This window comes from Tachyglossus aculeatus, chromosome 18, assembly GCF_015852505.1.
Source record: "Tachyglossus aculeatus isolate mTacAcu1 chromosome 18, mTacAcu1.pri, whole genome shotgun sequence".
Lineage (NCBI taxonomy): Eukaryota > Metazoa > Chordata > Mammalia > Monotremata > Tachyglossidae > Tachyglossus > Tachyglossus aculeatus.
The window spans coordinates 5,969,636-5,991,832 of NC_052083.1; the positions used below are offsets into that span (position 1 = coordinate 5,969,636).

At 43.2% G+C, this 22,197-nt stretch overlaps 1 protein-coding gene across 3 annotated transcripts in view; it reads right to left on the reverse strand.

Moving 5' to 3' along the window:
- ASAP1 (ArfGAP with SH3 domain, ankyrin repeat and PH domain 1) overlaps nucleotides 1-21,933 on the reverse strand; it is a 202,503-nt gene extending 180,570 nt beyond the window's left edge. For all 3 annotated transcript variants that reach the window (XM_038760067.1, XM_038760066.1, XM_038760065.1), the window contains exons 1-2: nucleotides 21,763-21,933; nucleotides 4,930-5,016 (exon numbers count right to left, since the gene is read on the reverse strand). In XM_038760067.1, the coding sequence (XP_038615995.1) occupies nucleotides 4,930-4,988 (59 nt within the window). In that variant the 5' untranslated portion in view covers nucleotides 4,989-5,016; nucleotides 21,763-21,933. The remainder of the gene's footprint in view (nucleotides 1-4,929; nucleotides 5,017-21,762) is intronic.
- Nucleotides 21,934-22,197: the final 264 nt, after the last annotated feature.

A 22,197-nucleotide genomic window follows, 5' to 3' on the forward strand; every position in this document is an offset into this window, starting at 1 on the left:
ATAAATGCCATCATTATTATTATTATTATTAGCCCTCAGTGACTGAGCAATACTGTCCCAAATAGCAAGGGCTAGAATAGATCCGCTGCTGAATTTTTATGGACACAGAGTAAAAGTGTGCAAGAGATTCTCCCATTGACCTCCCACCCATAGATACAATCTCACCATAAGCAGTGCCACCTTTCAAGCAAAGGACAGCTCTACTGTTCCCAGATGCCCACTTTAAGTGCTCCTCATCTGGTGCTGCTCCTTGGGTGAGGAATGGTATTCGTTGGCTAGACCCTCACTTCCCCTAACCACTCTCCCCTTTAAGTCATCTGTGCACTGGATCTGTATCCCTTAAGCACTTGATATCCACCCCACTCCCAGCCCCACAGCACTTATGGCCATATCCTTGTACTCTGCCATTTCCTTTTTCTGTGATTTATTTTAATGTCTGTCTCCCCCTCTAGGCTGTGAGCTCCTGGGGGACAAGGATAATGTCTACCAACTCTACTGTACTATCCTCTTCCACATGCTTATTTACAGTGCTCTGCTCACAGTAAATGCTCCATAAATACCACTGACTGATTGAGCTGCATTGGTTCATGCTTATTTACAGTGCTCTGCTCACTGTAAATGCTCCATAAATACCATTGATTGAGCTGCATTGGTTCACGCTCAGCTGGATGATGGCAAATAATCAAATTTTTCAGATGACCAGGAATCTGAATCCACAAGATTTTTAAGTACAAGGCATTCCAACAACACCCACAGCGTTTCCCAACTCATACCCGGTTTGGTTTTTTAATGAAATTTGTTAAATGCTTACTGTGTGCCAGGCACTGTAACAACTTAATCCAGTGGGACACAGTCCCTGCCTCACATGGGGATCACAGTCTTAATCCCCATTTTACAGATGAGGTAACTGAGGTCCACAGAAGTGAAGTGACTTGCCCAAGGTCACACAGTAGACAAGTGGCCGATGGAGGATTAGAACCCAGGTCCCTCTGACTCCCAGGCCTGTGAGTAGGTCACACTGTTTCTTACTGCTCTAGTCGGGTTGGGCTTCCAAGCCTGATATTTGCAGCATGCCTGGTGGGGAAAGCAATCGCAGAGGCAGAAATTCTTCCTGTTTTGCCCCAAGCATCCTGTGCACCCACAGAGAAGTTACTCAACTTCTCCTTCCTGATTTGTAGAATTTGTAGAGGGGAATAGCCTAGGGGACTGAATGGGTGGTGGGTGGGTTAGCCTCTGGCCAGTCACTTACACTCCCTGGGCCTCAGTTTCCTCATCTGTACAAATGTGGATAAAATGCCTTTTTTTGTGGTACTTGTTATGCACTTACTACATGTGAAGCACTGTTCTAAACGCTGGGGGACCAAAACTGAGCCACATCTGATTTTCTTGTATCTACAGTAGCGCTTAGGACAGTGCTTGGTACAAAGAAATGTTTAATAATATATCATGTTGATAGGTGCCTCATAAAAGGCCTCTCCTCCCCTCTGATGAGGGCAAGACAAGATCAGAGAAACACCAACCACTTAGGGTTCTCTCTGTGAATTTCCACTGGGAAGAAAAATATTTTCTGGGCCTTTTCTCCTCCCTCTAAGAGAGGTCTCCCTGCTTAGGTTTTTTGGTCAGTGACAGGGGAGGGCTCAGAAGCCTGCCCCCAGAAACAATGATCCCCTGAGCTTCTCTGAGGTGGTCTCATTGTTCCTCTCAACGTCACATAAACCTCTTTCTATTGAGTTAATAATTAAAATAAGAAGAAGAATTATGGTACTTGTTAAATGCTTACTATGTGCCATGCACTCTATAAAACACTGGCAGAGATAAGATAATCAGGTTGGACATAGTCCCTGTCCCAAATGGGGCTCCTACCCTAAGAAGAAGGGAGTAGGATTTAATCCTACAGATGAGAAAACGGAGGCACAGGGGAAGTTAAGTGACTCGCCCAAGGTCACAAAGCAGAGAAATGGTAGAGTTGGGATTAGAACCTAACTCCTCTGATTCCCTGGCCTGTGTTCTATCCACTATACCACACTGCTTCTATTTATGACATTTATTTATGGTATGATTTATGCTATTAAGCCCTCACCATGTGCTAAATGCTGGGATTGTTACTAACTAGATTGAGCACAGTCCCTATCCCACCTTAGGCTCATTGTCTAAGAAGGAGCGGCAGATATCTTTATCCCCATTTTACAGATGAGGAAACTGAGTATCAGAGAGGTTAGGTGACTTGCCTGAGGTCACACAGCAGGCCATTGGCAGGGCGGGGACTAGAACCTGCTTCTCCTGACTCCCAGTTCCACCCCCATTCCACTAGGCCTGTCACCCTTGCAACAAGGGAGGCTCCTCATTTTCAGCCTCCTGCCTGCTCCATTTGCCTGCTTCCTGCTGCTGTTTCCTAATAGTGGCTGATGGGTTTGTCCATACTTCCTGCTGGGAGGGCCCACATTCAGCAGTAATCCGAATAAGATGGGGTGCCTTCTGATCTGTTCAATCAATCGTATTTATTGAGCGCTTACTGTGTGCAGAGCACTGTACTAAGCGCTGTTCGTTCACCTAGGAGGTAAATCTCCTCCCTTGCATCCAGCTAGCCCTTTGAAGGACACCCACAGGGAACTTTGGGAGTTTTCATCTTGATAAGGTGGCATTAGATAAACAGCCTCTTAGTCTCTCCACTTAAACCAACAAGTGGCTTTAAGGGCAAAGCATCCAAATAGCACTTTGCAATTTGCAAAGGACTTTACAAGAGCCTTATCGGGCACTCCAGACAACACCCTCTTGATGGAGGTTGTAGCTCCCCTTAGATAAATAAGGAAGGAGTTTGCCTCCCTGGCACCCAGGTTGTTAGAGGCAAAACTGAAGGACCCTTACCTCGACTTCTGCTTTTCCCACTGAGCCCCGCAGGAAATGTCAGGGGGAAGTACCAACCAGAAACCTGTATCTTTATGTCCAGTGGAGTAACATTCCAATCGTTATTTCCCCGGGCAACAAACAGCCTTTTTACAGTTCTCAGGCCCAGGGCTGGCTTCAGACATTCAGCAACACTGGGGTGGAGGAAAAATCCACCAGACTCCCCACCTACCACTACTCCTTTTCTGCTGCCCCTGTCATTGGCTCTGAGACTCAGTCTCACACCCCACTATTACTTTAGTTCCAAGGCAGCGGCAATCTGTGGTAAGCCTTGAAGTGACAATGGGCCTCTTTGGGAGGACCAAAAACAATGGTGGCCATCTCAGGGCTGATCTGCAATGGCCATAGCTATCTTCAGGAGTTCCCAAAATGATACCATTCATTCACTAAAGTGATGGCTTCCCTTGCCCGCTACCTGAAGTCAGCCCTATACAGGCTCAAGACCTAAAAGACATGCTGCTGAGGACAAGATGAAATTTAAATCAAAATTGAACTTGCCTCCTACTGCATTGTCTCTGTATAGCTTTAGTTTGTCAAGATGCACTGCTGTCAGTTTAATCACTTCTATGAGACTGGTGCTCAATAATAACACAAACAATAATTGTGGTGTTTGTTAATTGCTTATTTTGTGCTAATCACACAAGTGATCCAAGTTCATCTGATGCCATTTGATCGAATTACAGTCTTGAATTTTGGTTTTTAAAGCTATTAGGTAGAGACAGTAAGCCTCCCAGTGGTTAGAAATCCAGTTAAAAAGACTCACTCAGTGTTCTCTGTTCAGCTCCGTGACGTTGTTGTTCTTCTGTTTTCATACATCTAACTGAGATTCCTAACCTTTTACCTCCCCTGGGCAGCTAAGAAGCTGTATCAATGAGGCTTAAAGGAAATTCAGTGGAGGTTGACAACAAATGGAGGGATAATTACACTCTGTCTGCCTTGGGGCTCAGAATGAGAGCCTATAGAAATAAATGGGAGATAAACAGAGACTGGACAGTGAACAACCCTGAGCTCAGATGCTGAGTCCTCATTTGCAGTTCAGTTCAGTTAGCATTTCTGGAGCATCCATTGAAACTGGGCCATTAGGAGTGGGGAGTCAGATCATTAATTCTATTATTAACAATAATAATAAACTAGCATTTGCCTCATTGTATAGATGAGGAAAATGAGATAAAGAGACGTTAAATGACTTGCCCAAAATCACACCACAGCCAAGTGGCAGAGTCGGAATTAGAACCCAGGCCCTCTGACTCCAAGGCCTGTGTTCTTTTCACTAGGTCACACTGCCCTTCAGAATCACACGACATGCCTATTCCTGGCCTCAAGGAGCTTCCTTTGTGATCTAAGAGAAGACATTTCATTTTTCTCAGCCTGTGTTTTTCCATCCAAATAGCAGGGATTGTACTGGGGACTTCATTTCAATCTTGGGCACCTGGTAAGAGCTACCATCCAATAATGTGTTATGTTTATGTTTAATTGAAGATGGAGAACATGCTTAGGTGGAATATTGTGGGGGGTATAATAATAATAACAATAATAATAATAACAACAACAATAATAATACCCCACATGTGCTGGGTAGATAAAAGTTGATCAGATTAGTCACAGCATGGTGTTCACAATCTAAAAGTGGGGAAAACAGGTATTTTATTACCAATTTACAGCTGAGGAAACTGAGATCCAGGGAAGTTAAATGATTTGCCTATGGTCACGCAGCAGGCTTGAGGGTAGAGCCAAGATTAGTGCTCTGAGCACTAATCTTCGGACTCCCAGCCCCAGGCTCTCTTATACTGGCTCTTCTATTTATAGAAGTCTATACCTGCTGACCTTGTCATAGCTAAGGAGGTGTAAAATAATGGCAACCAATAGCGCAAACTGTAACCTACTTTGATCTTCAGCCTGTGATGTTGAAAGGGGGCTCTCCCAGAAAAGAACTATGGATAACTGATTTCAAAATGATGCAAAATCTAAAGTGGATAACACATACCCTAAAGGGAAAAATGTTCAGAGGGTCTGTGGCCAGCTTACCGATTCCATAATGAGTCCCTTGAGGAAAAACTCGAAAGCCTTGAGGCTGAAGATCTCATGTCTCACCCGTCACCATAAGAAAATGATCTGCATGAAGAAAATGACAAAATGTATCAAGTGTCGTCAAGCAGACAAAACATCCTCAAATTCTCATTTTAAAATTGGGAAGCAAGGATTCCAAATCAAGAAAGCACACAGAATGGGAGAGCTGAATATCTACTGAACCCTGCTATGTACTGAACACCCTATGAAGCACTTAGGTTACTTACCAACTAAGGGAATTTAAAGCTGCAGCTGTTGACCCCTTTCCCACCTCCCCCTTGTGTCCGGGGTCCTCCTCTCTCCATATACACCATACCACCACCCTTTCCACCTTCAAAGCCTTATTAAAGTTACATCTCCTCCAAGAGGCCCTCCCTGATTAAACCTTCTTTCCCCTGACTCCTCCCTTCTGCATCGTCTGCACTCCTGGATCTTTACCACTGAAGCACTTGAAATTCACCCCACACTCAACCCCACAACACTTATGTACCTATCCTTAACTTATGTTAATGTCCGTCTCCCTCACTAGACTGTAGGCTTACTGTGGGGAGGAAACGTTCTACCAACTCTGTTGCATTATAGTATTCTAAGCATTTAGTACACTACTCTGCACACAGTAAGTGCTCAATAAGTATCATTGATTGATGTCAAAACATGATCCCATAATAACAATAATAATGATGATGGCATTTATTAAGTGCTTACTATGTGCAAAGCACTGTTCTAAGTTCCGGGGAGGTTACAAGGTGATCAAGTTATCCCACGAGGGGCTCACAGTCTTAATCCCCCCATTTTACAGATGTGGTAACTGAGGCTCAGAGAAGTAAAGAGAGTTGCCCAAAGTCCCCCAGCTGACAATTGGTGGAGCCGGGATTTGAACCCCTGACCTCTGACTCCAAAGCCTGGGCTCTTTCCACTGAACCATGCTGCTTCTCCTGTACCCACTTGGACATGAACTATCACGTTTTCTATATTCAATGTCCACCTATTCTACTTTTCTACTTATCTTTAGCAAGAGAGGAGTTCAGGAAACAGGTGCTGCATTCATCATAATTCATCCCCACTCCAGCATAGGTTTAACATATGCTACCAGTATATTTTCCATGAAACAACGTCATGACTTCTAGCACATTGAGTCACCACCATAACGCTTCATATACTTTACAGGAATAATGGATACAAATAATCTGGCCTACAGCACTCAATTCCATCCCTAAAATAGACACGACATGTATTATTCAAGAGTAGTCATTTCCTGAAAGGATTGTTGGGTGGTTTTTTTTGCACTTTGGAAAAGGATATTATGAAGCTTGAGTCACATACAGCTGGATTTTTTTTTTTATTCCACTTCCACATCAGAGCCACCAGGGCTCTCCAGATTCCTCTACACATATCCCTAGGTCGGAGTGAGCTGGGCACAAACATCTAAAACAGTTTCAAACCTTCATCGATTGCGAGCCCCCTTCATGGATTATGAGACCCTTGAAGGATAAGGTCCATGTCTTATTCCCATTTGTGTACTCTTTCCCAGAGCTCAGTACAATGTTCTGCATGCAGGGCTTAATAAATACTATCACTATTACGACTTTAGCAAGTAGACAACGTATCATGTTTCCAGCTTCCTCGTGGCCTAGTGATTTTCTGGGGTTGTGGTTCCCCTGCTTAGAAACTGGGAAATATATAGTCATCATGGTACTGTAGAAGGCTTTTTAGCAATGCTATATTTACTATTTTGCAGAAAACTGAACATCAGCCATCTGTGCTGTGTAACTTCCTTGCTAAGTGTGTAGGAGTCTGTAGTCAGCGGGGCAGGCTCTCTAGGAGGGAGCTTCAGACTTTCCCAGTGTGTGATGTGATGGGGCAAATGAGAGCACTGAATCCTTAGGAAAAAAGTCCTTCTGTGAATGCTGACTCCTATTATTATTAGTAGCCATACTAGTACTAATAATAATTATTGTGGTATTTAAGCACTTTGGTGCCAATAATAATTTTAGTATTTACCACACACTTACTATGTGTAAAGCCCTGTCCTAAGTACTGAGATACAGCACATGCAGGTCAGATTCAGCCCCTTTCCCACATGAGGTCAATCTCTAAAGGGGAGGGAGGACAAGTATTTAATCCCCATTTTACAGATGAGGAAACAGGGGTAGAGATATCAAGTGCCTTGCCCAAGGTCACACAGCAGGCAGGTAGAGAGCCAGGATTAGAATTTGACTATCAGGCCTGTGCAATTTTCACTAGGCCATGCTGTGTCTCTCTATACACATATAGCCTTCGTTTCTAGAGACAAAGCCCTGGCAGTGAGCTTCTATCCCTGCGGGTGATACTGGCTGAAGAGACTTGTGGAGGTACTCACCCTCCTGCATTGCTTACTCATAGGAAGGATCTTTGGTGCCCTAGAGGGCTCATCCCCCACGGGGGCTACTTCGCTTTCCATCTGCCTCTAGCAACCCAGGTCTTTACAAAGCCTTTAGTCAAGGAGGGTAACCCCCTCCCTCAACTTCTGCCCACTAGAGTGGTCTTCCACACAGCACTATATTTTGGGGCTGGGCTTTAAAATGTGCTTTGGGTTTCTTTGCCCGCTTTGAAGTCACCACACAACAGTCATTTCGGTGTCCTCCTGTTGTCCATTTTCCTCCCAAGTCCCACTTGGTAGCCACCTGACTCTCTTCTGCTGCACATTACAGACAAACACAGGGACCATCTCTATATGCTGCTGATTTGTACTTCCCAAGCGCTTAGTACAGTGCTCTGCACAAAGTAAGCGCTCAATAAATACGATTTAATGAATGAATGAAACACAGCAAAGGTGGGTGAATAGTCAAGGGGTTTTGACCTCAATCTTTGAATGAAAACTACTAAACTGTAAGCTTCTTGTGGGCAGGGGATGTTTTTATCAGCTCTGTTGTTTTCTCTTCTCCCAAGAGGTTAGTACAGTGATCTGCACACAGTAAGAACTATAAAAATACCAGTGATTACTAGGTTCAGGTGCAGGCTGATGTGAGATTGCAGCCTTAGGTGATGAGCATTCTCCTGCTTGCCCAGGAGAGATGATTCTTATCTGCTCTTATCTGCTCTCATCTGCTAAGGATTTGTAAAGATTTGCAATGTAGATTTGTTCTGCCAGATCAACCCACATGGAAACAGAAGAAGCCATTTTTTTCTCTGTCTCTTTTTCCCCCCACAGAGGGAGATTTTCTCTTCCCTGTGGTGTGGCAACTCAGTCCCAGTGCATAAGTCAACAGTAGGCAGGCCCCTTTTATCATAAGGTTGTAAACAAAACAGGTTTCTTTGTAACCCTGTCTTCCCTTATATGTTAAATCGCATGATTGGCAGGATAAGGGAATGGAGGAAGTGGATCACGGTTCTTCCACCAGGTGGGCAGATTAATCCAGGCTCTGCCACTTGCCTGTTGTATAACCTTGGGTAAATTGTTTAATTTCTTGGTGCCTCAGTTTCCTCATCTGAAAAATGGGAACAAACATCTGTTCTCCAGCCCCTTTGATTGAGAGACCCATGTGGGATAGGGATTGTGTCCAATCTGAATGTACTATATTTATCCCAGCATTTGGAACAGTGCTTTTTGCGTACTAAGAGCATCACATAGACTGGCTTGTAAGGCTAATGGTACCTTAATCTCATTGATAGAAGACAATCTTTGGGGCAAAAGTAGATTGTTCACTTCAAAAATATTTTCTAAAAATACACAGGTCCCAAATTGAGCCCACAACTCCACTACTACAAGTCATCAACAGAGTAGAAGATAACCCAGGAAAATGCACATATGAAAAGGTGTGTGTGTGTGTGAGTGTGTGTGGTATTTGTTAAGCATTTACTATGTGCCAGGCACTGTGCTAAGTGCTGGGGTACAAACAAGGTAATCAGGTTGGTCACAGTCCAACCATGGAAAACATGGTTTTCCCTGCTGAATGCAAGCCAATCTAACTCATGATATACTTCCATTTTGTGTTCTTTTAGCCATCCTTCATACTCAAAGAAGAAATCACTGGTAGTGAAAGTCACCACAGTGTGAATGTGTGTATTTGACTGAAAAGCCCAACTGCTGCACTGTGTGTGTGTGTGTGTGCGCACACTGTTGTGTTCACTGTTGGCAGTGATTGGTGCTGTTTTTACTTTTGAGGCTTGGCCTCTAGACCCAAATGAAGCTGCTTTTTAACCAGAGCGCACTCCTTCCTGGATTTTCAGGCATCATTCAGGTTACTCTGTGGCCCACTTTGCACAAATTACGTTTTTTTAAAAATGGTATTTGTTAAACGCTTACTATGCGCAGAGCACTGTACTAAGCACTGGGGTAGATACAAGTTCATCAGGTTGGACACAGTCCATGTCCCCATTTTGCAGATGGGAGAACTGAGGTGTAGAGAAGTGAACAGAATTGCCCAAGTTCACAGCAGATAAGTGGCTGAGCCAGGACTAAAAACCAGGTCCATGTTTTAGCCACAAGGCCATGCTACTACTTAATAAATACTATTACTGCTACTACTACTACTAACTGCTGGAATTGGGCCATCTCTCAATGGGCACAAAAGCCTTGTCTGGCTATGCAACCATTATCTGTTTAATGCTGTTTTCATTATTCACTCACATGTATTCTCTCACTTTTGACTATGGTATATTTGTTCTATTATATCTCCTGCCTCCTTCCATTAGATTGAAAGCTCTTGAGAGCGCCTGCTTTTTACTACTTGCTTTGGTCTGCAAGTACCCAGTACAGTGCACTGCACTTAGTAGGTGCTCAATAAATACTGTTCTTCCTGACCTTTTTGAACCAGAGAACCACCCATCTTCATTGTTACATGCTGTTCTTTTGTCCCAGGGAGGTTACCTAATTCAATGGAGAATTTCTGGAACAAAGTAAAGTCCCTCCTTGAATTCCACTTTAAACTTTCCACTTTCCTGACTGGGCCAGAGGAATGAGGATTTGTGTGTCTTCCAAACCTTGGTCTGGCAAGTTTCTCCAAGGTTTCCCTTCTAGTTGTTCAAGCATTATTAAAAATGTAAATGAAAAACAGAAAAAGAATGAACAGACCTGGAAAATGACCCCAGAAGCAGCGTGGCTTTGTGGAAAGAGCACGGGCTTGGGAGTCAGAGGTCGTGGGTTCTAATTCCGGCTCTGCCACTTATCAGCTGTGTGACTTGGGGCAAGTCACTTCACTTCTCTGGGCCTCAGTGACCTCATCTGTAAAATGGGAATTAAGATTGTGAGCCCCACGTGGGACAACTTGATTACCTTGTATCTACCCCAGTGCTTAGAACAGTGCTTGGCACATAGTAAGCACTTAACAAATACCATCATTAACAGCATTTTATTAGGCATGTATTATGTACCAAGAGCTGGGGAGATGTATGACAGTCTGGACACATTCCTTGACCCACCAACTGGGAGGTAAGGAGTGCAGGAGAAGATATTTAAAAGCAATGAAATGATCATAAGAGACAGCAGAAGGAAGAAAAAGGGACTATCACACAGTTGAAAGCCATTCTCTCAGAAAAATAAAGCATTGGTTGGTTGCCTGTCTCCTACTCCTGGACAGATGCAGCAAGAAATCCTCTATTACCCAGGGTCTGAAGCATTTCAGAAACTCAAAAGTGTGAAGGAACTATTTTTCACCCTCTGTGACATGCTGGAAAATGTAACAGACACTGCTACTATGTTGATCCTACCCCACCTTGACTTCTGCATCAGCCTCCTCACTGACCTCCCTGTCTTCTGTCTCTCCCCACTCCAGTCCATCTTCACTCGGCTGCCCGGATCATTTTTTCTACAAAACCATTCAGTCCATGTCTCCTAACTCCTCAAGAACTTCCAGTGGTTGCCCATTCTCCTCTGCATCAAACAGTAATCCCACACTATCAGTTTTAAAGCACTTAATCACTTTGCCCCCTCCTACCTCACCTTCCTGATATTCTACTGCAGTTTAGCCCAAACAGCTCTACTCCTCTAGGGCCAACTTACTTATTGTGCTATTGTCTCATCTATCTTGTCTCCAACCCCTCACCCATGTTCTTCCTCTGGCCTGGAATTCTCTCTCCAGCCTTATACACTGCTCTCCCCACTTTCAAAGGCCTTATTAAGGTTATATCTCCTCAAAGAGGCCTTCTCGAATTAAGCCCATTTTTTCCCCAGCTCCGTCTCACTTAATAATAATAATAATAATAATGGCATATATTAAGCACTTACTATGTGCAAAGCACTGTTCTAACTTCTGAGTTGCCTATGCATTTGGATTTATCCCCTTTGTGCACTTTACTTTCACCACACCCTCAGTCCCACAGCACTTACGTCCATATCCATCATTTATTTATTCATTCATTCATTCAATCGTATTTATTGAGCGCTTACTATGTGCAGAGCACTGTACTAAACACTTGGGAAGTACAAGTTGGCAACATGTGTGCCTCCCCCTGTTGACTGTAAGCTCCTTCTGGGCAGGGATCATGTCTACCAACTCAGTTGTACTGTACGCTCCCAAGCTCTTAGTTCAGTGCTCTGCACTCAGTAAATACTACTGATTGATCAGAATTTTAGTATGCTTTGTATTCATGATTTTATGTCAAAAGCTGATATTATTTCAGTCAGTATCCAGATCCCCATGTTCCTTTTGGGCAAGTGGAGATGGTGACTTTCAGAAAAAAAACTACTTTCAGGAAGAAAACTATGCAATCAAACAATAACATGCAAATAAACCAGGAAGTCAATGAGGTGAGTTTGGAAGCTGTCTTTTAAAAAAAAACAACCACAGAGGGATTAATTCCATCATATCTTAACATGAAGAATTTAAGAGCAGAGAAATTCTACCAGACCTTGGGGGCAGGGAATGGGAGAAGAGAGAAATCAATCAACCCTCACTATGTGCAGAACATTGTTCTAAGAAGATCTAGGAAGAGAGACTCGAGACTTGGGATTCATCCAGAACCCAAGGGAAACAGACTATATGAGAAACTGTTGCATTCTTCCCATAAACTTGCACATCTCCAAGAGAATTCTGACGGCTTTCTAGGGCAAGAGTTTTACATACCATTTCAATGACGCTGCAAACAGGCTCTGCTAGATAATTAATCTGTTTGTGTGTTCCTTCTATACATATGTCCGTGGCAAAAAGAAAAATGTTGAACATTATTCGTCTTAGTGTTCAGAAAGCAATGGGGAAAGAGGTGAGATTTCTTATAATTAATTATAGGAAATGGATTGAGGCTAATATCCTAATATTGCAATCCATGCTCTTGATTGTTGAGAAAGACAAAGACCTGTCAAAGCCTTTTTTACAAAGCCTGGGAGGCCTTTGTTCCCAATGCTATGCCCCATTTTGTTCAGTTATCTGAACGTGCAGTGATCTGCCTCTGTTCCCATTAGTTCAGATAACTGGTTTTCTCCTAAGTTTCCTAATGGCTTGAATAGGAATTTTGTCCCAATTGGGATGCCTGTCCTTCAAAAACAACCACCCAATGGGTAGAAGTGCTCTCATTATTGGGATTTCTTTTTCCACTTGAGGGGGAGGGTTATCTTCAGGTTGGAGCTCTGCCCTGCAGTCAGGCACCCAGAAGCAAATCAGTCAGTCAATTGTATGTGAGTGCTTACTGTGTGCAGAATGCTGTACTAAGCACCTGGGAGAGTAAAATATAATAGACACATTCCCTGCCCACAAGCAACTGGATCCCAATTAGTTGGAAAGCAACTCCCACCACCTCTCTATTAGGGCTCTCCAAAAATGTTTGAAGTCCCTCGCAGTCATTCCCCACCCTCCCACCCTGCATCGCCAACCCCTGAAACTGTCCCATCCTCCCTGGTAAAATGTCCTTTGGATTGTCAGGTTTTTAGAGAGTCCTCCCTGACAAATTAATTCAAACTCTTCAGTGCCAACTCTATAGCTTCAGCCAAGTGGTGCTTTAAAATTTCCCTCAATCTCTTTCCTTGTAATTACTTCAATCGCTGGTTGCCCAGAGCGCTCTCTCACAATCCTCACCCAATCAATGCTTTGGAAAATTCCTGGCAGGAAAATCACTGCTCCTCACTCTGTCCCTCTCCCCTCCTCCACTCCACTGTTCCTTCCTTCCCCATCAAAAGACTGCTCAGAGGAACATATTCCCTTTTCCTTCTCCTTCCTCTCTCTAATTTATTTTAATGTCTATCTCTCCCCCTAGATTGCAAGCTCCTTGAGGGCAATTTCCCAAGGGTTTAATACAGCATTGTGAACATAATAGATTGCTCTGCACACAGTAGCCTGTAAGCTTTTTGAGGGCAGGGATCATGTCTATTACGCTACTGCACTCTCCCAAATGCTTAGCTCAATAATACTATTGATTGAGTATTGACTTATAGGGGAATTCATTCTCAGTATCTGACCCAGAGGCAAGCTGTGCTATGGGCAGAAAGCAGGAAATGGTCACCAAAGCACAATATGCAAGTCACTTTGCTGAAAAGTCAAGCCCATCCCAGGACCAAGCATTGCTCCTTTCCAAGATGTGCATCCAGCCATCCTTTCAAAAGAACTTTATGTGCTCTGGACATGCCAGCATCACTATTTCCTCTTTGCAAATACATGTTTTAGAACTTTCTGACGTGGAAGACCAGAGGAAAAAAAAATACACTGGTATTGTTCCCAAATAAAAGCATTTGGATTATTCAGGGGGAGAACCTGGTTTACCAAAGTTTGCAGAGGTGGTATCTGGCCACTGGTTCCTTCTCGTGATTCCCTCTTCCTGTCTCCTAAGCTTAGGGAAAATCCCCCAGCAAGGCACTGATGGGAGGGAAGTAGTGAATGCTGACATTAGAGCGGGGAGAGGAGGGGTGGGGTTGGGGCACTGTACCTTTTTACCTCTGCCCTCATGTCTGACTCCCTCTGCTCAGAAAGCTGAGAAAAATTATCTTGATTCCTGACCACTTGGCAGAGATTCCAGGGTTTGCTGGAGACAGATCAGAGGTAGATCTTGGAACCCAACTGCCAGTTTGGGTCCCTGTTGGTCTCAGAGTTGTCTCAAATCATGATTCCAAGTCCAAGACTGTAATGTATATCTGTTTGGTATTAACTGACAACTGGTCTATCAGGGTTTGGGGGGAGTTCTTCAGAATTTAGACACAGACATTTAGTTTAATGCAAAGGGAAAGAGAAAAGTTAAACCAGATCTGATTGTCTTTACACCCTTAGATATATAGACTTTGATATACACACATACTACTATACTTATACAAGCAGGTTTGCTAAGTCAGGTGTGCCAAATTCTGAGCTTGAAATCCTAAGTCAGGCACAAGACATTCACCAGGCAGGAAGAAGGAGCCAGATGGGGCCCCGCTCCTTAAAACAAAAGACCTCACCAGGCTTGCAGACTGGCTGTCATTCCCAGAAGGTAGTGGGAAATATAGTTCCCAGGAAACAGATGCTGTGAGAATGTTTCCCACTTCTCTTTCCATCCTTTGGCTTCAGTTCCAGTTCCCAAAGGAGCCTAAAAGTTCTTATGGCTGTGTCATCTGACATACCCCTATCATCCTACACAACTTCTAGAACAGCTCCACTAATGGCTTCTATGCACAATGCATATTCAAGTGGCAAGGCAGGAGCAAAAACCATGGGGTCCTGAAATGTACTCAGAGCATCAGCACTGAAGTAATTCTCATCATTGCATACCTTTGCTGGGCATTACGTTTGAAGAGAATCAATGGTAACAGGAAACCTAAAAACCTACTGGGTGGTGGGCTGAAGTGGAGTGACCCATTATTGGGAGGGACGGAAGAAATAATGAAGCAGAAATCTTAAATGATTTGTGGCACAGCAGTGGATAGTGGAGAGACAGAAGCCTAGAGTTCAGCTATCAGAAATGGGGTGACTCCCTAAGTAGACACTTTTGTAAGATCATGGTACAAGAAAGAAAAATAAAAACAGCACCAGGCCCCTTGGGTAAGAAATGTAACAGTGCAGAAAGAAGCAATCTTCACCTGGGCACAATGTGGTTGGGACTGTCAGTTACACAATGGTCTTGTCCACCTCACATCTTTCTCCCCGTCCCCACCAGACACCTGTGATAAATAATGATCATGATGGTATTTGTTAAACACTTACTATGTTCCAAGCATTGTGATAAGTGCTGGGGTAGATTCAAGATCATCACTATCAACACAGACCCTGTCCCAAACAGGGATCAGAATCTAAGGGGAAAGGGGAATAGGAATTTAATCCCCATTTTAAGGTGAGGAAACAGGCCCAGATCTCTCTCACACACATACATACAAAAATGAAACAAGATAATTCAGGCAAACACACAATTTTGAGGACCACTGGATCCAGTTTTGACTTCTAGGTCTCAAACTCACCTGATATTTTTTGCTTTTGGCCATCTAAATGGTATTTGTAAAGCACTTAATATGTGTTAGGCTCTGTACTAACCACTGGGATAGATGCAAGCTAATGAGGTAGGACAGAGTTTCCGTCTCACATGGGGGCTGTCGGTCTACCCCCATTTTACAGATGAGGGAACTGAGACCGAGAAGTGACTTGCCCTAGGTCACACAACAGACAAGTGGAGGAGTTGGGAGGCCATGCTGATTCTCTAAGATGTGGGATCTCTGCATTTACCAGCCCTCCAGTAAGGGTTGGGGTTTAGAAATCTGGACTGCTACAACACTTTCGTCATTCCACCTGGCTCCCCCATTATGAAAGCTCCAAGACCAGCTCTTTGATTGAGCTGGGTTTTTGCATCCACTTGGTCTAACCTCACATGTTGGAGAGGTACCCAGACTCCAAGGCCCTGCTTTGCCTTGGCAACCATTCCATCTCCACTCTCATCAGCAGAGAAAGCGTACCATGTGACCGACTGAAGAGGCAGCATTTCTTTTCTTGTTCTAGCCAGAAGTCCACCATTATCACCCAGGTGGCCATGGTACATTCCACACCAACAGCCCCAACCCTCAGGGTGTACATCTGGGGCAGACAGTATCAGCTAGCTCCCCAGACAAGGATGCCAAAGCAGGCAATTCAGCAGATTTGATTGACCGATCCTCTGCCCCTTTTGGAAATTAAACAAATAAGGTAATGGGAGTTAAGCTGAAGGTCTACAGGCAAATCAAAACAATATATCAAAAAAAATATTACTTTCCATGAGAACCTTTAACTATTTAGATTTTGTTGATGGCTACCCCAAAAAAATCAATCAGTGGTATTTACTGAGTATTTTTTTGTACACAGAGCACTGTACTGAGGGCTTGGGAAGGTACAAACAAAAGAGGTGGCAGGCATTATTGTTGTCCTCATGGAGCTCACAGTCTAATGGGGGAGAACTACTAGAATACTCTTAAGAATCACTTGTTCTCTGGCATTTTAAGCCACCTGACCCCTAAGATTTCCATTATATGCCATAGCTGGAGATCGTGTCCGTCCCCCCCCCCCCCCGCCCCTTTTTGTTTTTTTTAAGCCCTTGCCTTTCTTAAATTCCCTTATCCTCTTTGTATAGTCAGACTTGATGCTCTCTAAATTTTCTGCTATGTGCTCAACTGAATTGCAAATCTGACCAGATTTCAGTTTCCTTGTCTTTCTAAGTACTGTGTTCCTTCACCACACCACACGTGGTAGACTTGATGGTGTGTGTTTTTTCCTGCATTGTCTATCTGATTATTGTGTCCACCAGAGAGACTATGCAGCTTTGAGATAGGAAGGAGGGTAGTTCTCACTCTAGAGGATAAGTGAAAAACAGAATCGAGGGGGAAATTGAGACACTAGATCAAGAGTTTAGGGTAGGAAGGGATCTGTTTTGTCCTCATGTATTACAGTGCAGTTTGCTGAAGCAGGAAACTTTTGTTTCTGGTAATGAAATTACCATCTGTAAGTACTTAAAACAGTTACTTTCAACATACTGGAGATTTTTTTAAAAAAAATTGTGGTTACACTCTAAATACCCACACAAATACTTAGAACCAATAGGCTTAGAGAAATATGCTTTTGTCATTATGGAGTTTCTGAAAGGAACATTTTGAACAACTGAGGACCCTATACTAAATTTGTTTTTATCCATAAATCCCACTAATACTCTCTGAACTCCTTGACGCTGCAGGAAGACAGTAAGTCTGTGACAACATCTTCGTTGGTTTTTCCACTTCGTTCCCTGAGTCACCAATGTTCAGTCTTTCTTTTTTGACTGCCAATCGTGTTAAAAATCTGGAAGGGCCTACTGTGCTCTCCCAAGGACTTAGAACAGTGCTTTGCACATAGGAGACACTCAAGTCATACTATTGTAGACAGTACGCTTCCCCCTGTAGACTTTAAGTTCCCTGCGGGCAGGGAATGGATCTACCAACTCCATTGTATTATACCTTCCCAAGTGCTTAGTGCCATAATCTGTTCACAGTAAGCACTCAATACCATTAATCGATTGATTGTCTTAATGTTTCATTCAGAATAGATTTCTCAAGAAATAAAGGAGACTTCTGCACATATCGATTTACACTTTCTATGTAACCCCTTAGTCATCCACATAGCAATCTTTCCATTTTATTCTTCCTTATTTTTGTAAGTGATTTTGTGTCTAACTCCCCCATCATAGCATAAATTCCTTGGGGTCAGGGATCATGACCTCTAACTCTTTTAGAGAGCAGCGTGGCTCAGTGGAAAGAGCACGGGCTTACGAGTCAGAGGTCATGGGTTCTAATCCTCGCTCCCCGACATGTCTGCTGTGTGACCTTGGGCAAGTCACTTAACTTCTCTGAGCTTCAGTTACCATCTACAAAATGGGGATTAAGACTGTGAGCCCCACGTGGGACAACCTGATCACCTTGTATCCCCCCCCCCCCCCCCAGGGCTTACAGCAGTGCTACGCACATAGTAAGTGCTTAACCAATGCCATCATCATCATTATTATTATTATTATTTTGCACTCTCCCAATCATTTAAAACAGTGGTCTGCACCCAATGGGTGCCTCAAATGCTACTGATTGAAAGGACTGAAATATTATTATTGCAGAATATCAATTTTCCATGTCCAAGTTCTACAATAAAACTTGTTCCTCCTGCAAAACCTGCAAAAGGCATAAAATGGTGGTATTTATCATCCAATCACATGCTAGAGAAATCCCAAGTCATTCCTTGTACATGCAAAGCACAAGTTGATTGTGAATGGGAAGGAATGAATCCACAGTCACTGAGCTCAGGGGTAGGTGGGAAAAGAGATGGGAAAAGCACAAGTTAAAGCCCATCTGAAAACTGGGGGCCTGTACCACACACAGACGAGCATGGCATAATGCATCTGAGAAAAAAAGTGGCTCTTTTGGAGCAGAAGGCTTGTTGGATCTTGAGACAAAAGGAAGCAAAAGTGAAAACAGCACCCACAAACAATGAGCATGACAGCATAGCAAGGACTTCTCAGACAGGCACACAGGCACTTGCACTCCCCCACCCCACTTCTACCCTTCCACAGGTGAATTTCAGTCAGTGGTGTTAGCCAAAATATTGCCTTTTCCACTGTACTGAAATCTCACTCTCTGTAATGGCACCCCCAAACCCCCAGAGACAACTCTTGATCTGATTGCTAATTGATCATTTTGTTTTTAAAGTAAAGGACAAGGGAAATTATATCCCAGGTACATTAATATTTTTAAGCTTAGAGACAATGTTGAATATATTAAGCTGACTGGCTAGGTCTCTGTCAGTCAAAGTCATTTACTCCAACATGCCAAGAATAACACCAAGAAAGGGTAGGAGGATTGTCAGTCACTGAAAACCCACAATGGGAGAGAAATGAACATATCAGCTTAGTCAATCAATCAAGAATATTTATTGAGTACCTACTCTGTGCAAAGCACTGTACTAAGCACTTGGAGAGTATAGTGGAGTTTGTAGACATGGTTCCTGTCCTCTAGGAGTTTACAATCTTTATAGAGCACTGTACAAAGCACTTGGGAGAGTTCAATAAGGTAAATAGACAGAATCCTTGCCCTCAAGGAGCTTGCAATCTTAATCCTGCCTTCCTTTCACCTGTAATGACAGGACCACAAACTGTACAGAAATTCATTTGGCTGCCGTAGTAGTAAAGTTAGTACTGGGACATGGTATGCAAACTGCTTTAACTACCACGAGTCCTGACTCTTCCCTTAACCCGAAGCAAGAATCCAATCCAATCAAATACCTTTTCCCTCCCCATTTTACAGATGGCCAGCGCTAACTTGTTAGTATTTGCATAACTTCGTGCACCTCTGCACTTCCTGACTTCAGACAGGACGGGAGGAGGAAATCCTAAAATACTCTGAGGGAGGCTAAATCCCAAGGCATTTCCAAGTAAGGGAAGCCAAAGGAGCTGGAAATCTGAAGAAAATTGTTCTTTGAGGAAACCACTGTTTCTGAAGCCAAAATGGTAACCTCATGCCTGCAGAAGTTAGTCCAACTTTCAAGACTTTGGAGCAATCAGATTCAAAGACATTCAACTGATAAAAATCCTTGAATTTATAAAGTGCTATTATTTCCCCAAAGTACTTCAATATTACATATCACATTTTGTCCTCACAAAGCCCCTATGTGACAGAAAGAAGCAGGTATTGTTATGCCCATATCAAAGATGAAGAAACTGAAGCCCAGGGAGATAAAGTGACTCACTCAAAATCAGACAGTTGTCTAGCAGTTGAGCTGGAACTATAAAACTCACAAGCCTCTGATTCCTAACCTTTGCACCAGACTACAGGGCAACTTAAAATATGAGCTGATTTTGCTATTTGCTTTGCAATTTTCATCAGCAAGGTGTAACATATGAACTGCCACCCCCATTTTACAGATGAGGAAATGGAGCCCCAGGGCAGTTCAGCCTGGCCAAGGGAGTACAACACCGAGACAGGGATTGAGCCTGCTGGATAGAACCTAGATAGAACGTAGGATGGACTCTGTCTAGAAAAGGTCCACAAATGAGAACCTCCTGGGGAGTAGCTTGGGCATCTTCAGGAGCTCTCAAAGGACTTCACTGGGTTCTCTCTCCTTACTTCTATCTCCAGAGCTATAATTATGAGGTGAGAGGAAAGGGGAGACCACTGACAGCTCTCCCAATACCAGACAAGAAGATTTTTTGAGACTCTTTCACCAAGCTTCACCAAGAAGCAGCTTTGCCTAGTGGACAGAGCACAGGCCTAGGAGTCAGAAGGACCTGGGTTCTAATTGTGGCTCTGTCACCTGCCTGCTGTATGAACTTAGGCAAGTAAGTTAATGTCTCTGGGCCTCAGTTATCTCATTTGTAAAATGGTGATTAATTACGTGAGCCCCTTGGGGGACACTGACTACTGTCCAACCTGATTAACTTGTATTTCCCCCAATGCTTAGTAGAGTGCCTGGCAGATGGTAAGCCTTTAAATACCATAAAATAAAAAATGGAGAGCTTAAAGGGGAATTCACATTTGCTCAGTAAAAATAATGGCTTTTCCCCTTTTCCCCCTCAACATTCTCCCATATAGAAACCTGGAAGACAACTCTGCTAATGGGTTAGAAGCTGCTTTAATTCCAAAGGGCAAGAGAACTAGAAATCTTGAGCACATCTGGAGCCATGTTGCGTTGGGAAACGTTTAGTGTTTGGGAAGCTCAGGTTTGAGTGTGTGTGTCGTCCCCCGTCCCCCGTCCCCCACCCCCGCCATGGGAGAAAGAGAGAAAAGTTATGTAATAAGCCAGAAATTGTACGTTTCAAAGTCAATGAGGTGGTTGTACCTCTGGACTTGGGGGGGGGGGGGGGGCAGGCAGTACAGATTTATGGATACTGAAGTTGGAAAAGACCGAATAGCCCATGGTGTGGCCAGAATGGAACAAAAGAAGACAAAACCCAAAGATTAACTGTGTTATTTCTTCTTCAGCAGAAAACCTTCCAAACCTATTCCCTGGCTTACATTGGTGATTGTTTGGAAACACACCTGTTAAGGTGAATAACTATAAAAAATATGTTTGCACATGCAGGGTAGTTAAAATTGCAATATAGAAATGGTGACAGGGTAAGAATGCCATCCAAAATCCAAATGTTTGGGGAACCTTCCAACTCTACCTGCCTTCCTACTGAATTATCCTCCATGTTCTTTGAAAATATACCAGTGATGCAGTTTCACACTCAGTCTCGCATTGTGCTGATATCACAGGGATGTCTTTACACCCTCGGGTTGGGGGGGAGGGGGACTGAAGCCGCCAAAAATTCACTGTATCATGCAAACACTAAGAAACCAACAAAAAAACCCTGCATATCTCTCACAAACCAGAGCCTTCTTTGCTTTTTCTCAACCCCCTCAAACCCTCCAATCCAGGAACAAACTTCCAGCATCAGTTCGTATTTTCTTCTGGCCGCTGACCTATATAAAGTCAATATGAATTCCTGAAAGGAAAAACAGCCTTTGATCTAAATCATTCCAATAGTAAAAGAAAGGACAAAAAGAAGGATCTTACGTTGTAATCGTGGGTATCTTTTTTGAGGTCTAAATATGAAGAACTGATAATAAATACCAGGCCTACCGGGGGTAAAAGTGAACAATACATTCCAGAGTTCTAATTAGCAGCTGGACAAAAATTTGAGTGCATTGTTCCATCAGGGCTAGGGAGGCAATGTGCTAAGAAAAGTTGTTGTATACATTTGTTAAGGGTCTTTCACCTTTGCATCTTATTACAGTTTACATTTAGGGGGACATAAAAATGGAGTTTTCTACATGGTGGAACAGCCTCTTTTATCTCTTCCCTTTCATGTACACGTATATTTTGGGTTAAGATAGACACTTCCAATAGCCATTTTTACTGTTCTGTACAAATCCATGTCTAAACCCAACATATTGTAACTCACCAGGACTTGTGCAATCTGAATTTCCATCCCACATTTATGCATCCAAGTTAAGACCATTATTCCATGTTAGGCTAAAAAGTAGTCTTCCACGAGCCGCTGAAGCCGACCATGTCTTTTCAATAAGTCTCCTCGGTTTAAAAAAAAACAAAAACACAGACCAATTCCACCGAGTAGTTATCCAGAAATCTTTGGAGACTGCAACTTTTGATTTGCATCCATAAATGTCCCACACAGTAAGGAGGCTACAACTGAGAAGAGGGAGCAGGAAGGAAAATCGACCATGTGAGCAGGAAGAAAAAAGGAAAAAAGAAAAAAAAAAGGCTGCTCGGTGGATAGCACTTGGGCTTGATAGCAGAGATTTCAGGAAATCCAAATACTTAAACAGGAAATCTGAACACTGAATAAACATTCCATAATCTCCAGATACAGAGTTAA